General features: G+C 39.5%; 1 protein-coding gene across 1 annotated transcript in view; it reads right to left on the reverse strand.

Annotated features, from left to right (window-relative positions):
• The window catches only part of ece2a (endothelin converting enzyme 2a), a 109,023-nt gene that overhangs the window by 44,037 nt on the left and 47,212 nt on the right, over positions 1-17,774 (reverse strand). Inside the window, exon 3 of the mRNA XM_028472168.1 lies at positions 8,952-9,235. Within this exon, the coding sequence (XP_028327969.1) occupies positions 8,952-9,235 (284 nt within the window). The remainder of the gene's footprint in view (positions 1-8,951; positions 9,236-17,774) is intronic.

Genomic DNA, 17,774 nt, shown 5'->3' on the forward strand with positions numbered 1-17,774 from the left:
ACACACACACACACACACACACACACACACACACACACACACACACACACACACACACACACAGAGTAAGGTCAAGTGCTGTCCTCGGTTATTTTTCAAAGATTTAAATAAATTTGCAGGGATGGAATCCATTCAGCTTGCTCAAACTCAAGGTAAAAAAAAAAAACAATGCCATATTTTAACATTTAAAGTGAAAAAGTGACTTGCAATTTTATTTCAAACAAACTCCATTACCTAAGGATTTTCTGACATATGGGAGGGCATTCAACTAAGCCTGGACCGATAATCAATAAATCAATTAACCGGACGGTAAATGAAAATGAACTCGGTAAGTTTGCCGACCTCAATATATTGCCATATGCATGCGTATTTGGTGGTACACCTGTCGGCTACAGAGGCTAGTATTAGCAACAGACATTAAACAGCCAATAACTGAGTCAGTTCTAATAATTTCTCAGTAAACCTGCAGCGTAATTACTCTAAAATAGTATACCACCACCAGGAAATCTACTACGTAGCTTCGAATTGCTACGCCGGCTACATCCAGCGGCCTGTGGAGCAGCGGAGCCTCTTACCCGCAGTGTTCGCCAGCGGAGGAGACGTAAGCGGTGTGAACGGAAGCAGAAGCGGGGATTCCGAGTGGGCCGAGCCACCAAGCTAAGTCTAAGTATTTGGTTTTCCTTGTCTTTCGCCTCCAAACAGGCTGGATGACAAGGGGGTTCACCCTCAGCACCTGAGCATGTTTGTTCCATAGTGGAATATATATATATATATATATATACCTCTGTGCCTCAATGTTTAATATTTATTGCAAGTGCAATTTAGTTTTTTGAGAGAGACTTGATAAACCATTTTATTTGTTGATTTGGTTGTGTGTGGTTTTGCATTTGAGGTGTTTTTTTTTTCTTAACAGACAGAATCTATTTTATTGTTTAAAAATATTTAAAAGATCTTGACATTCCAATTACAATGATAAAAGTTGATTGCATTTGAAAGGGTGTACTTGCATTTTTATATTTTATCGTTACATTAGTGGTTAATTTGGTCTAAAAAAATGACAATAACATTGTTTATTGGCAATAATTTGTGGGACAATATATCATATTGTGCCAATAACATATATCTGTTATTGGCACAGGCCGATATTCAACTCCAATCCAGTCTCACTCCAAAACGTGTAATAATTACGCTTGTCCACTGCGCAAAGTGTGGCCATTTCACGCAAACACCTCAGAAAGCATGAAAAAATCCGAAAGCACAAATCCACTCTTGTTCCAGTAGTATTGAGCAAGTAACAGCTTCTACGTCGATCAAAAAATGTTAGTTGTTGGCTAAATACAGAGTGACAAAAATGGCTGTGTGAAGTGGGAGTGCACTCCAAAACACCTCTATTTACTTACTCTTACTTTTAGCTGACAAAAATGTTGTTGTCTTGAGGTAAACATACTTCTTTGAATAAGCTCAAGGACTCATTTTCACCGTTTTAAACAAGCCTTAGGGTTAGCAATTAAAACTGCGTGTCTGAAATGATATCCAATGAAAGAGTCTCCATAGCAACTACTGGAGTAATTCACAGAGCGTCTCAAACTGTGAAATAAATTTCACACCTTGGTGCTCCAAGGCCAGTGCTGAGATTCTGTTTGTCTGAATGTCTGCAAGTAGCCATAAAAATAAAACTGAATAGGCTGTTGCACATATTGTCACATGACGTAAAGTTAACTTAAGTGTGTTCTGAACATACATCAACAAGGTCAGGGTTTGAATAGTTGCGATCGATGCTTTAGTTCTTGCAGATGGATTTGATTTTCTAACGTTATATGAAAAATAATAGGATGAAAGAATGTTGAGCATTTGTTTTTAAACATTTGGTCTTTGAAATAAAATAGTGGAGCAGTTGTAGACCTATCATCTTAGGAAATGTTTGCCCGTTAATAGGATGTAAGTTTGTCAAGATCTAAGGGTGTAACAATACATGTATTTGTATTGAACCGTTTCGGTACAGGACGTTTGGTTCGGGTACAGGGTTGTGCACGAGTGAGTATCCGGAACCGAACGGAAGTTGCGTGTGTTTACTTTTGGCTGCAGCTACATGTGCAGCTCGTGTACGTCATGACTAATGCTAGCAAGAAACCAAAGCTGGAGGACCCTCCCCTGTCGCTAAAGTCTCCTGCTTGGGAACACTTCGGCTTACAGGTGAAATACTGCAATGGAGAAAGACCAGTGGATAAAACGAGGGCAGTGTGCCGACATTGTTCAGCTGAGATCGGGTATGTTTCCAGGAGCACAACGAAAATGCTAACTCACTTGAAACGGCACCACCCGAGTGCGAATATCACTGCGACAAGAAAGAAAACGTCCTTAGTGCAAACGCAGCTGACTTTGGCATTCAAGCAGCCTCTGCCTAGCAATTCAGATCTGGCCAAAGCTATAACAACTGCCATCAGAGTCTTTATAGCAGCGGATAAAAGCTGTTAAGCTGTGAGGAGCTTATTTTTTGAATAATATTTTATGTATTTTTTGTTTGAGATTATTATTATTACCAGGTAGCACTTTACAACAGTATAGTATTTTTTTTTTAACTTAATTTTCATATTCTGTATAATGTTAAATACATTGTTGGTTTACTAAAGTTTTGAATGAACAAGCAAATTTATGTTTTGCATTTTGTTCCATACTGTACCGAAAATGAAGAGAACCATTACTTCAATACCGAGGTACGTATCGAACCGTGATTTTTGTGTATCGTTACACCCCTATCAAGATCACATATCTGCAAAAGCTCAAAACATGAACGTTACACTACTGGGTTGTAACCATCATTTAGGAAAGATACTGACACTGGAACTGGAATATAGTGGACATACTGTAGGGAGAAGCAATATTTTAGATCAGGTAAAGGTGCGTACAGTTCTTAAACTTGCAATCCACTTTGGAGCTGCAACAAACTATTATTTTTGCATTTGACTAATTTATCAATAATTTCTTCGATTAGTCGACTAGTCATTATAATTTTTCTGTTTTGAAGCACATTTTAGCGCACCTGCTTAAATCTAATACCTATTATTAAATAATACCTATTTGAATCACAGACTGTCGGCTAACAAACACATTTGCATGTGATAAGAAATGTGATGTAACTCCTCTCTGGGTCCATGTACAAACCGGGTGCGTCGCTGTTTCTGTTTCAGGTGTCCGTGTATCTCCGTCGTGCTTTAATGATTGAGTGCTGAACTTCAGAGTTTACACTTAAAGTGTTTCACTGCTTTGTTTTTGTTGAAAAGTTATACAGCTTTAGAAACTTTAGGTTGCGTTAAGCTTCTTCAGTTTTTTTTTTCTCTTTTCGCCATTCTTCTTCACTGTTTTATTTGCACAAAGTTGGTAGTGCAACACTGCCCCTAGCAGTCAATGTAAGGTACTGCAGCAGAAAGAAAGAAAGAAAGCAGGAAGCGGCCACAGGCTGGATTTTATCATTCATTTCAGTTAAAACAATGCGTCAACGCTATTAAATCCAACAAATTTTTGTAGTCGACATTATCAATCATGTTGAATAATCATTGAAGCCTTAATCCACTTATAAATGGCTGAGTTATTGGGATCTACCATTCCAGATGAGCATCGTCAAATCAAATTAACAAAAAGTAGGGTGCCGACAATCCCGATTGTTTCATTGGACAACCGTGATCATATTCACCTTCACCAAATTAAAAGTGACAAGATTGTTTTTTGCACATGCATAACTATATACAATGCTTTTTAATAAGACCTGGACATATGGCTGCTCAGTATTGTAGCGGGTAGCAGTGGAGCGTGAAGCCTAAAAGCTGCCTTGAAAAGTTAAGGCCTTAAGACCCAGTGGTCAAATATTTCTGCGTATGTGTATTGTATTGTATGAATAGTAATATCTTGCAGGTCCAAATTCATCTACGTCACATATGTCCGCAGGAGAGTATATGTGTCCTACATTTTAAACTTAAGCTATCTGTGTTTCAGGATGCCTGAGCAGGATAAGAGAGTACAGAAGATGGATGCGTATGAAGCGTTGCATAAGAACAAACTGTTTCCAATGTTTCTGACTATAACTAAATGTGACATTTTGGTTTTTAATGCAATGAGGGAAATCTTCTCCCTGAAAAATTCTCAATAAAAGGCTTTCCATTAAGGTGTGCCGTGCTCCTCTTGCTCTCCTTTGCAGCCTCCCTCCCATTGGCCTCACACTGGCACTCTGCTCATTAGCTTTCTGTCAGTCTTATTCTCTCCCTCCTCCTTTCTTTTCTCCTTTGCAGCTTATTCTTCTCTTGTAACTGTCTTTGATTTTCACCAAGTGTTGGTCAAGGAGCTCCTCTTTTCTAATTTCTATTCATTATCTCCAGTTCATCTGCTTCCTTCTCTGTCCCAAGTTTTAATCACTTGGACTATCTTACATTAAATATGAAAACTGGCTCTGCACCCTCCTCCCACATTTCTGCCAAACACACACCAACACAAACAGGAATCGTGACTGCTATACACAAACAAGCCACAGTAAGAGAGCAAGTGTACTCTGGTGCAAAAAGCTATCGACTCCTGCATGATCACGCACACACAAGATACACACACACACCAACCACAGCAGCTGCTTTGAAAATGTTCATCACTCAAATACATGAGCACAGTCGCATAATTCCATAACAGCCCCAAGCATCAAGCAGGTGAGAGGAATGAAAGTGGAAACGAGAGAAAAACGAAGTGAGAAGCAGAAGTGAGAAGAGGCGCTCCAAAGTGGGGAAGGTGATGTCGAGCAAGAAGGAACCCGACTTTCTTTTGTGATGTCTGCTTTGTGAGTTTAGCTTCACTACTTTCCAAGTGAGTCCAATCCTCCCATCTGTGCTCCAGCCACACACGCTGATCCTTCAGCAATACATCCTTCTGCTGCAAACAAACACACAGCACATATTGCTGCGTATGTGTTGCTATGGTTAGTCACTGTCCTTAAAAACCTGGCCCGTACACAACAAGGGACATAGCACTGTTTGCTCCACTGAGTCTGAGGATCAAGTTCTCTTAGAAAAGATGTTCTAATGTCCAGGTGAATGAAAGCCAATGAACTAAGGTTTTTCTGTAAATTTCAAATGATTATCTATTCCACACAGTCTATTCTGGTCAGAGCTGTTATTTAAAAAAAAAAAAAGGTTAAAGGCTGCTAGAAAGTTTATTTCTAATGGTGCAGTCTTACCATTTTAGAGGCACTGGATGTTCATGCAGCCCAAATAACAGAGGCCTGAACTCAAAACTACGAAAGATTAAAACAGTAAACGTTACCTTTCAATACAACAGGAAAACCAATATTGTAAGAAACCAGTGGATGGTTAATGGTTTAAAAACACATTACACCGAGTTAAACATGAATCATTCTGTCATCTTCATCAATGATGAGTAACCTACTTCAGTTAATAGTGGTATTCTCTTGTCTTCGTGGATCAAGGTCAAGTATGGCTAATGGCCAAAACATTGTCATTGTCGCACTGACGCAGCAGCAGTTAGGGCTGCAGCCAGCAGCTGAAGGGCACTCAGTACTGCCAGTCAGATGATTGACTGTGGAAATGCAAAGTGTCACTACTGCTAATGCTCTTTTGCAGATGAACGATTTGTTGCAGAGTTGGGAAAAAGAGGCACTTATACAATAATGATGATTTATGTGTGTGTAAAACTCACCTATTGTGATTACCTCAGCTGGTGTTTTCTGATGGTTAAAGCCACAGGGGTAGTTGAGACAGATTGTTAGTTTAAATAGAGGCAAATGTCCTTGGGTCAGAAATGTATGCTGGCGACACTTATGATAATGTGGTATAGAAACAACTGAATGACACAGCTTAACTCGTAGGTGGCTACCTTTACTAGGGCCTCCAATTTTCCATGATTGTGAACAACAAACAAATTCACGTTCTGAAATCGAAAAAATTTTCTGAACTGGGGTTTTTTTTCTTGCACTTTATTTAAAGGTCCAGTATTATGCTATTTTTCACACATCTCCATTTGTTCTAAGAACCCCGACAACATAGCATTTGAGGTTTATTTTCCCAAACTCGCCTGTTTTCCAGAGTTTTAGCCCTCTGAAAAGTCACTTTCATGACGCTTCTAAAATCAGGCTGTTTTGGGGTGATCACATGGCGATTTTATTTTGCTATACACACTTTTGTTATGGTTTTCAACCAAAAAACTGCACATTACAGTAAAACACATGGCTATTTAAGTGGATATTGTGATTGTGAGTCCGACAAACACTGCTTCAGGCTGTGTGTATGTATGTGTGTTTGCGCCAGCAGCAGCTGAGTAAACTGTCAGCTGTTTCAAACACTCAACAAAGTGTTAAGCTGCTAAGTCACTTTCTTGTCATCCCCTCCTCTTCTAACTACAGGAATAGTTCATTTAAGGTGATAATCATTTGTTTTGTCACACCGCTGCATCGCATTGGGTCACAAACACGTCAGATCATGTCAAAGAAAATACGAGGCGATATAATGGCTACTAAATGATACTGATCGTGTACGCTCACACTGCACTACGGATTCTCTATATCCTGAATAATCTACAGTGGGGCAAAAAAGTATTTAGTCAGCCACCAATTGTACAAGTACTCTCACTTTAAAAGATGAGAGAGGCCAGTAATTTTCATCGTAAGTATACCTCAACTATGAGAGACAAAATGAGAAAAAAAAAATCCAGAAAATCACATTGTAAGATTTTTAATGAATTAATTGGTAAATCCCTCTGTAAAATAAGTATTTTTTCACCTACAAATAAGCAAGATTTCTGGCTCTCACAGACTTGTAACTTCTTCTTTAAGAAGCTCCTCTGTCCTACACCTGTTTGAACTCGTTACCAGTATAAAAGTATAAAAGACATATAAGACAAGGTCCCAGAGTCTGGAGGAAGAGTGGAGAGGCTCAGAGTCCACGATGTTTGAAGTCCAGTGTGAAGTTTCCGCAGTCTGTGATAATTTGGGTTGCCATATCATCTGCTGGTGTCGGTCCACTGTGTTGTCTGAAGTCCACAGTCAAAGCAGCCATCAACCAGGAACTTTTAGAGCACTTCATGCTTCCTTCTGCTGACAAGGAGATGCTGATTTCATTTTCCAGCAGGACTTGGCACCTGCTCACACTGCCAAAGGTACCAAAAGCTGGTTCAATGACCATGGTGTTACTGTGCTTAATTGACCAGCAAACTCGCCTGACCTGAACCTCAGAGAATCTATGGGGTTTTGTCAAGCTGAAGGTCAGAGACACCAGACCCAACAATGCAGATGACCTGAAGGCTGCTATCAAAGCAACCTGGGCTTCCATTACGCCGTAATAATGTCACAGGTTGATCGCCTCAATGCCACGCCGCATTGATGCAGTAATTCATGCAAAAGGAGGCCCAACCAAGTATTGAGTGCATAGAAATTCACATACTTTTCAGAAGCCTTACATTTTTGTCGAAAATATCCTTTTTTTTATTGATCTTATGTAATATTCTAATTTTCTGAGACACTGAATTTTGGGTGTTCATTGTCTGTAAGCCATAATAATCAAAATTTAAAAAAATACAGGCTTGAAATATTTCACTCTATGTGTCATGAGCCAAGATCACATATGGGTTTGACTTTCTGAAATAAGTGACCAAAAATATTAAACTTTTTCATGATGTTCTAATTTTTTGAGATGTACCTGTAGTGTAGGCCGGTCAGCTCCTTCTTATTTAGGCAGGTGAACAGGCTGTTACAATAGTCCAACTGCAACAACACAAAAGCATGAATAATAGTCTCGAATGCTGCACTAGAGACATGTCTTTATCAAAGATAACTCTGACGTTTTGCAAATGAGTTTTGACTGACATGCTCAGGTCTCCCAGGTGTTGCGTAATACTAGGGATGACATTGTCAGGGGCAAAAATGAGTTTCTCAGTTTTCTCTGAGTTTAATTGGAGACTGTTCTCACTCAGCCACTGCTTTACATGGGACAGGCAGTCCATTAAAGAGGTAAGTTTGTGGAATTCGGAGATGTTAAACGAGCATTACAGTTGTATGTCATCTGCGAACAGGTGTTAAGACACATCACTGAACCTCTGAATTATCTGTCCGAGAGGGAGAAGGTACAATGAAAACAAAAGTGGCCCTAGGACTGAGCCCTGCAGAACACTTCAGGATAGTTCAGCTGACCTCGACATGATGTGATTGACTGACACACTGAAGCTCCTGCCCCTCAGATATGAGGTAAACCACTCTAGGACAAGACTTGACATTCCCACCAGATCCCGCAGCCGATTCACAATGATGCAGTGGTCAACCGTGTCAAAGGCAGAGGACAGGTCTAACAGAACTAGTACAGTACACCTTCCTGAGTCAGTGGACATCAGAATGTCGCTGGACAATGTCAGCAGTCAGTTTCAGTGGAGTGGTGCTTCTGAAACCCTGACTGAAATCTGTTGTAGAGGTTGTGATGTTCATGGAAGGATGTCAGTTGTTTTGCTACCACCTTTTCCAGAGTTTTTGCCAAGGAAGGGAGCTTTGATGTTGGTGGAAAGTTCTTAAGTTCTGAGCTGTCCAGACTGGGCTTCTTTAGCCTTTCTTTGACCACTGCATGTTTAAACTCTAAATAGCATTGTTATACCATTTTGGGAGGTTAACAGCCAGTAAAATCATGTAAATAGGGAAAGATGATGAAACGGTAAGGAAACTGTAATTGTAACGTGATGCGGACATGGCGCGGAATTTGGAAATGGAATTTGGTCGATTTTGAAACGGAAAATCAGAAGACCTACTTTACATACCAATGGAATCTGGGTAGTGGACCTAAAACAGCCCTCATTCAATTTTTGTGTAAGTCTACCCACCACCCATCACTTGTTAGGCCAGAAACAGTGAGAAACACGAGTAAACTAGATAGGTTAATAACTAAAAAGAAATAAAAAGATTGGACTTATCGGACCAATACCTCTGTGAGTGCTTGATGAATGAATGAGGCAGTTTGGGATGAAATCTTCCAGGGTGTTTTCTCGTCCACCATGAGGGCATCCAGCGTAGCCTTCTCTATGACAACATCAAACGAGGAGTTGGGAAAGGACAGCTGGCAAACATCCATCTGGTGCCAGGTCATACCTGGGCAGTCACTGTGCCTGGCCCTCATTGTGCTGATGCACACAGAGGAGTAATCAATGTTGGTGATGGCGTGATAACCCGCGTTGTACATGTCCCGACTCATAGTGCTGTTTCCACAACCTAGAAATACAAAAGTACAACAGAAGGACATTCAATGTTGGATTGAAAAGCCAAGATTAAAAGGCAGTACTGCAGATGAAACACAATACAATACATGGTCCTATTTCTGATAGAGGCAACCAAAATGTCATAATTTGGTCTGTGCACTTGTGAGTGGTGATTACGTCTCATAGGGAACAGCTTACCAGATGTCATATTGCATTAGCAAGCTGTTACAGTTCACTATCCAAATAAAGCAAGACCAGGGGCTCTGATTCTTTCTTATTGTAACAGAAACACAAAAAAGGAATTAAGTTCCTGAATTGGAAATGGCAATATTGTTATTATTTTTTAATTATTGCTATTTTTTTCTTCTTAAATCAAGCAGAAATTGCAATATGACAGGGAATATACCTCATGTGTGGCAACTTCAGCAACTGGACAGATGTCAAGAGAAATATGAACTTATTAACAATAGTTAACTCAATCAACCATGTTAAACATGATTTCATAAAGTTTGAAAGAGGATAAGGACATCTGATGAGGGAAAGCACATCACATCCCAAATTTACCAAAAACACATATTTTGAACTATTGAGGGTTTCAGATTATTCTGTGCACGTGCAAACTCAGCTTGTTTTTCTAGTTTTGACATCCCATCACTTGGTTGTTATAAAAAAAAGGGACAAGAGTAAATGGAAAAACATGAAACTGAAAAGCTATCAGAAGCTCACAAATAAATACGATGATTCACCCCTCCAATATGGTTCTCAATATAAATAAACAATGACACAATCAGTATGGCCTAATGTGATTAAAGTGCTTACGGTTACCATGGCAACCAAGCATGGTATGTAGGATCACATGGTTTGAGAGATGAAAGAGATGTGCAGCGTGTTTGATCAAGTAGTAGCACAGTCACGATCAGCAAGCAAAGATGAATCCCTTCCACTCCTCACATGGGCCTATCGTTCTGCTACATATAGGGGTGTAGCACTCTTCCAATGACGTCAGACCTCTAAAAAGGGTCACCAGCGACAACAAGATGTCAACTTGTGGTATTTCATACAAGATGCCAGAAAGATAAAAGCCAGGGATGGAAGTGAGGAGAGGACAAAAGGAAAGAGATGCGATTTGTCTGAAAACATGTATTTCGCCTTTTGAATCATGACTCAGACTGGCCATGGAGGAGGAGGAGTGGGTGGAGGTAGGAGATAGGAATAAGGCAGGAACAAAAGTGGGACGAGGACTTGTTGGAAACATTAGCCTCCTTGGCAAGTGTATTCTGCCTCAGTAAAACTAAAAATCACATAAGCTGCCTGTGTCTTTAACGACTGTGTTTGTATTAATAGATACTGTTGGAAAATGAGAAGGAAAAGGGTGACAGGTAAGGCTGTGACTTCCGGCACGTTGCCAATGACACCTCAGATGTAAACGTGTGACTGGAGCTTGTTATCACCTTACTGCTTTGACTAATTACCAGCCTGAAACCTGCATTCAGTCAACAGGCTCACTATATATATATATATATATATATATAACACCTTTTATAACCTATACAGAAGTGTGTGAGTTTGTCTTTGTGTGGTAAATACAAAAGGTTAAATCCTGCACAAAATTGGCATTATTGACATTATTGTTGAAAACTAGCCTCCTACAATTACTTGTTGGTTTCCAAAACACAAAATCTGCATGCCCAAAAGAAAAGAAGACTAAAATGCTGCAGCAATGCATGTTGAACACACAGCATGTTTGGTTATAACTAAGGATGTCCCAATCCAATCACGTGATCAGAAATCGGGCCCAATCACGTGGTTTCAGACTCGATCGGAATCGGACGTTATCTACCGATTAGGACTCGGATATATATGTATATTTATTATCATTATAGGGGTGGGCGGTATGCCGGTTCAAACCAAATACCGGTATATATTTTTGTTATGATATTCATTTTTAATATACCGCCATACCAGTATAATGATTACACAACGTTCGGAATGCTATGCTGCACCGCGTCAGACCGGAGCCTTTTCAATGTTGCACTGCGAAGGTAAATAGTAGTGCTATGGTTACGATGTAAATGGATAAGAAAGCTCTGAAGCTGCAGAACTAGTAGAACATGATGACACCAAAGAACTTGTGTCACAAAGAGGAGCCCTGTCTGTTATTTGGTCGGCAGAGCAAGTTGGATGTAGAGTGGAGGTGAAGAGTTAGACCAAAGTTCTCACACGTTTGTGAATAAAGGAGATCAACAGCAGGTAAAACTCTACAACATTTGTTCTGTTTGGAAGAGACCAAACGTATTCTAAGCCTCTCTGGTAACTAGCCTGATGCTAGTGTGTGTGCGCACTGTGCACAGACGTTTGAGGGCGTATTTGTGTGCTCCGCACAAGTGTTTGTTTGCGCGTGCATGTATGTTTGGGTGCTGCGTTAGTGCTGGTTTGTGCTGAAATAATTATCGTTTGTGCTGCTTTCGTTTTTAAGATATAACAAGTTTATTATAAGGTGATGACGTCACTCAGCCCTCCACAACGTCCAAATTGAACAAAAATGGTCTCAATCGTTTGTGCTGCGTTAGTGCTGGTTTGTGCTGAAAGAATGATGCTAATACTTGACATGCTCTGCACCTGCAATACCATCAAAATTAAGTTGTCATACTTTTCATCAAGAAAAACATACATTTAAATCTGTGAAACTAAATGAGGAGAGTAAGCATTAAGAGTGCAGTTCCTAAAAGCACATTACTGGCCTTACTTTACAGCACTGTGGCACTTTTATTTTCTTATTTGTTAACATGCCAATTGGATATTTTAAGATGAGGCACTATTAATTTTATTGAATATTATTTAATCTTGCACTAAAGTCTAAAGTGATTTTTTTTTATTATTATTTATTGCTTGATTGATCAAGCTACATCACAGAAGTGCTCTGTTTAGGGTTGAATGGTAAAATAAGGTGAATAAGAGTGTTTTTCCTTCATTACTGTGACTTGTGTTTCTTTGCCAAACAAGGTTGACAGAGAATCACTTGACATAATTTTTGAAATAGATTGTTTCCGGCGTGTAAGCCCCAAAATAAACATCCACCATTGTTTTGCAACAACTTTCTGTGAAAACCCCCAAAATGTGTTGGGAAGTCACTATGGCAGTGTTTTAGGGGTCAAACACAAGAAATCAAATTAAGAATAAAGTATATAAAGATGCAACAAAATGAAAATTCTTGGCAAAAACCAAAAATAAAAAACCAAAAAAAAAAAATAACTTAATGACTGTGTACTAACAGCAATAAAATTAAAGCATTGCAATTGCATGAAATGGCACAAAAAAATCTTTAATTTGACCCAACTTATGTACATTAAATAATACTATAACTAGGCTGCTGAAAGATAGTCAAATTAAATATGTTTTCTCATAAAAACTAAAAGTTTGTGTATGTGCGTTTGTCTACAGCACTACACATCCCACAATGCAATCCGCGAAATATTACCGACAATGTTTAGGGAGAAGCTTAAGACAAACTTTCCACTGGCAATTTCAACCTTTTACATATTTTCTTCCAGCAAATGATCTTTGATTTATCCATCTAGGACACGTGTCAAACTCAAGGCCCGGGGGCCAAATCTGGCCCTTCAGAGCATCCAATTTGACCGGCAGGAAAAAGGGAAAATGAATCATTGTGTAAATAGTTTTTTCCAAAATCCTGCAATTTTTGCTCAAATTTTTTCACAGATTCTCCCCAAATTAAATAAAAAAATTGTCAAAAAATAAATAAATAGTAGGACATTGAAGTATCTGTCACTTATTGCTTGAATATTGTTGATGCCTTCCATATTGTATGTCTAATTTAAAATTGGAAGTGAAAACTCAGGCACATTAATGTTAAAATTGTTTGTTTCCCGTCAAAAACACTTTTGATTGAACTGGTCCGTATTTGGACCCTGAATTAAAATTAGTTCTACACCCCTGATCTAGGTGGAATATACTGTCTTTTTCTGGTACAAACTTTTTTTTTTTGTCTCCAGCAGCTTTAAACATCCAAAACTAAGGTCAAACTTTCGCATCAACAAGAACCCATTCAACAAAAATTAGGACCACTTTTATAGAGACAGCTACTTGAAAAAAACTAGGGCAGAGTTTGCTGCCCTCCATGTCTACTGATCTCCTGACAGGGAGAGATTCCTCTCATATCCCCATTCAACATTGTTTTACGAGGGGGTCTCCCCATAGACAAAGCCTTGTGTGGGGGTCATGCTGTGTGTGTGTGTGTTTCTTTTTCCATCAACTTGGCAACAAGGAAAGCGTGTCACCTGACGGTTCATTCCTGAGGGTTGTCACGACAATTATAGCTGCCTGGCTGTCATCGAGGGCACTACTCTTGTTTTGAGTCTATGACATCAGCTGGTGCCCCCCGCAACCTTTGACTTTTACACGAGCAGCACGCTCATCAGCCTTCCTGGATGACTGCACGGCGTGCACGCACACAGACACAGGCCCTGCCAAACACAAGATCGTGACAGGAGTACTGCATGAATGTCAGATGTCTGAGTGCCACTGTTCTATTTAAGGGTGTTCTGCTGTTGTGATTTAATTCAAGGGTAATTTATGGAATTTAACTATCAAAAGTCACTGCTATAGTCTCTTTGCTTTATCCATAAACATGTAGCAGATCCTTCTTTTGCTCACCAAGGAACAGACTGAACAAATGAAGATACAATTTAAGCATCAGCTCAATCTTCTCAATTTATTTATATATGACTAATAAAATGGTCTAAAGTTAGAGACGTGATAGCATCTTACAAAATCCTGTCAACAAGAGCAAAGTTTTACATTAAAACGGCTGGGGACGATGTTTAACATTTTTTACTGCACACAAAAACAAAGTGTAGGCCTCACAGGTCAATGAATTGAAGGTATTTCTTCCGGAAAAATGAGAGAATTTACTAACACACGTTCAAGGTTGAAATTGCCACTCGCAAAAATATTACAAATGGCAAGATTGACTCCATCATGAAGATTGTGTTTGTTGACAAGTGGTCATGTGACTTGAGGCATTGTGGGACTGGGAAACCTGCAGAATGTTTGAAGTTACATTTTAACTTCATTCTTACCGTGATTTCTTGTATTTCTATGCCAGACATGGAAGACTGATGCCATGTTTGTTCTGGTTTGTTTACAATGTTCCCAGTGATTTGACCTAACTCCGAAAAACTTGAACATTTCTGGGTGTTTCTGTGGAAAGCCACCAAATCAACATCCACCATTGTTTTGGCTCAACTTTCAATCTGTGATTATAACAGAAATGTCCCTTTAGCTGTGTGTTTGGGGGCACACTGGCATCATTAGTGGATGAAAACAATTTTTGGAAAAAATATACTGAACAAATTTATAAAAGCAACGCTTTTGTTTTTGCTCCCATTTTTCATGAGCTGAACTCAAAGTTGTAAAACATTTTCATGTCCTAACCTCGATTGAAACCTGGCTCTAGAGAATCTAGTGATGGGTCGATTACAATCCACGGTTTGGATATGATCATGTTTCTGTGTAAACACTTAGATCAGAGCGTAACACTTCAGTCACTACCACCCTATGGACAGGTGTCGTGACACAGACTGTAACCGGACTAAATGGTGGTCCGTTATTCACTCAACACTCACATACCTGCATGCATGTCATCACCATAGACGGTGATCGATAGTGAAGCGCACCTGATTGACGTGTGTGTGTGTGTGTGTGAGATTCTCTACCTGGGACTCTAATCTCCTCCGTTGGTTCTCTCACACACACACGTGCGCTGCTGAGAAATGTGCAGCTTTCAACACAGCAGCCATTGCCCGTCAATAACTTCCAGGTGAGGTCTGTCCGGTCTAAATAGCGAACAATCAAACTAACATGAAAATAAACGTTTTGAAACGTCATCACCAAATAAGGAACAGTAAAAAGTATTTTTCCTCAAAAGAAAAGTCCACAGGAGCTCTTGCACGCACCGGAAGTGAGCTGTGTAGTGAAATAGATATGGACGGTGCGCCCCCTCACACACTGAAGTCAAAAGCCGAATAGGTTTGACTTCTGTGCCGTCCAGACGTGAAATTAAATTAAAATAAACATTTGGAAATGACCAAATTACTCCAAAATAAATGTACACACTCTGGGTATTTGGAAGCCGTTGACAAAGTTTCAGGTCGAACAGGCATCACATCGGGGAAATATTTGCTCCACACACACGCGCACACACACGCAGACAGACCTTTTTTTGCTTTTATAGATAAATAAAGATTATAGCGATACATTTGTTTGGTTACTTTAAAAAGTGGATACAGACACATATACCTTGTTTAAATGTATGAAATAGCCACAAAGTGAGGAAAAGAAAAAAAAAAATGCATAAAAAATTGTGATAATCGTTAATATCGTAATAATCGTTGATAACCGAATTGTAGCACTCTGAATCGGAATCGAATCGTGAGGTCCCTTAGATGGCACACCCCTAAAAGTAAGGCAGTAACAAAGATTTAAAAAAAAAACAACTTAAGCTTTACTTCACTAGTTTTGGCCCTCCATGAGTTATACATTTCAAAATTTCACGCCACGACCCCTATTTGGTGAAAAATTCCCGGTGAGAACCCTGGGATAGATAGGTGTATATTTTGGATGGATGAACACAAAGAGGTCTCAAGTTAGCACATCATAACTGGATTCTTTAGAGCTTTAGAGTGGTAGACTAAAATTAGAGGTGTGACTTCACCTCATCATACTGGCTGTGTAAACGCGTGCATGTGTGTGATGGAAACATTGAGTTCCGGATGTTACATTACTCGTTATAAATCTGCAAAAACAAATGGTGAGCATCAATCATCTGTTTGTGACTGTGTAAACAGTTAGTACTCACGAGTGTGCTCTCAGCCAATTTGCCTCAGTGTTCATTTAAACAGGAAATTCTGCACAAACAGGACTTTGGTTTTCTAAATGTTACAACGAGCTGCAAGAGCAGAGCAGACCAAACATGGAGGGGTTTCCTTCTTTCACATTAGGCAATAGATGGTCCAACAATTGTATCGGGTTGCCGGTTTGACCTGGCAATGCCTTTGATATTCAGGAGACGGCTCGACATGTGACTCACAGCTGTGGAGATGCACTGCACTGAGATAATCTACAGGAATAAACCTCCATATCTCTGCTGTACAGAAACGCAATGAGAAAACCTCCAGAGTGAAACGAGTACTGAAGTACAACTAAACCGTCAATCAAAAAAATCTAAGCTTCAACAATACTACTACTACTAAAGCAATTCTTTCTTTACTTTTAATAATAATAATAATGTATACTTTCTTCATCACCATAGTGAAATTCTCTGCATTTTTACCCATTTTCCCCCAGGTGTAACAGTGGGCTGCCAATTGCAGGCGCCCGGGGAGCAGTTGGGTGTTAAGGGACTTGCTCAACATCCCACAGTGATGGCCCGGGTGAGATTCAAATCGGTGACCCTCCGATTACAAGCCTACTTCATTAACAACTAGGCCCCCACTCCCACCACATTTGTTCACCACATTATAAGTGTTTATGTCCATCTAGTTTAAACTTCTTGTTTTATCATTGGTATAAAGGTGGGCCAGAGCCACTGCTTGTAACTATTTTACTCTATTTAAAATGCAGTAACATGGTTTGGACTGATAGAATATGAGTATATCTTAAGGTTTCATTTATGCAGACAACTCTGTTTTCTAATGATATTCAGCATCACATCACTAACCTGCTGATCAAATTAGAAACACAAATAATCTGTAATTCAACACTTCCACTAAAATAAATGGTTAAAGTTTGATCTTTTCATGCAGCTTTATTAGTTCACAGCGAACTTTAATTCATTCTGAGTTGTTAACTTGACCTTTAAGGTTTGGGAAAGACTCCCCTCTACATAGTCAGTGGCTTTCCAGAATCCATCTGTGGTCAGTAGCGACGGTGGGTGTGGAACCCCTGCGACTGCGCCAGCGGTGTGAAATATCAAAGCTGATATCTGTAAGGTGAGTCGAGCACAGCAGTGGAAACTCCATGATGTCAGCGGCATGCATGGCATTTGTTCATACACAGAATTGGTTTAGACACATTAAGGATGGCAGACTGTGGCGGCGATGATGAAAGGCGACGTTCACATGCACCCTGACAACACCCAGCTTGACGCTGTTGCTTTTAGTGCACATGACGTGTTCCATGCATACACACGTATACATCTTTTCTGCCTTTCTGTGCTCAGCACCAAAGAAGTGTGCACATTGGCTATTTTACAGGGTTGCATTAAAATATGTAAAAGAATACCATGTTATGTTGAACCATGTTTCAGGACATGATTCATAGTTACCTTCCTTACAAATTGTCATGCATATGTACCTCATGACTAAAGTATAATTGTTTGGGCCTGTGTGATGAACAACAAATACTAATGCCATCTTGTAAACATTTTTAAATCAAAGTTAAAGGCACTCATTTTCTCTACTGTGTATGATTGAGAGGAAGATTTTTGGTCATGTTGATGTAATGTGTTTGTTGATAATTTTACATTTTTTTAC

Source organism: Gouania willdenowi, chromosome 17 (genome assembly GCF_900634775.1).
Source record: "Gouania willdenowi chromosome 17, fGouWil2.1, whole genome shotgun sequence".
Classification (NCBI taxonomy): Eukaryota; Metazoa; Chordata; class Actinopteri; order Blenniiformes; family Gobiesocidae; genus Gouania; species Gouania willdenowi.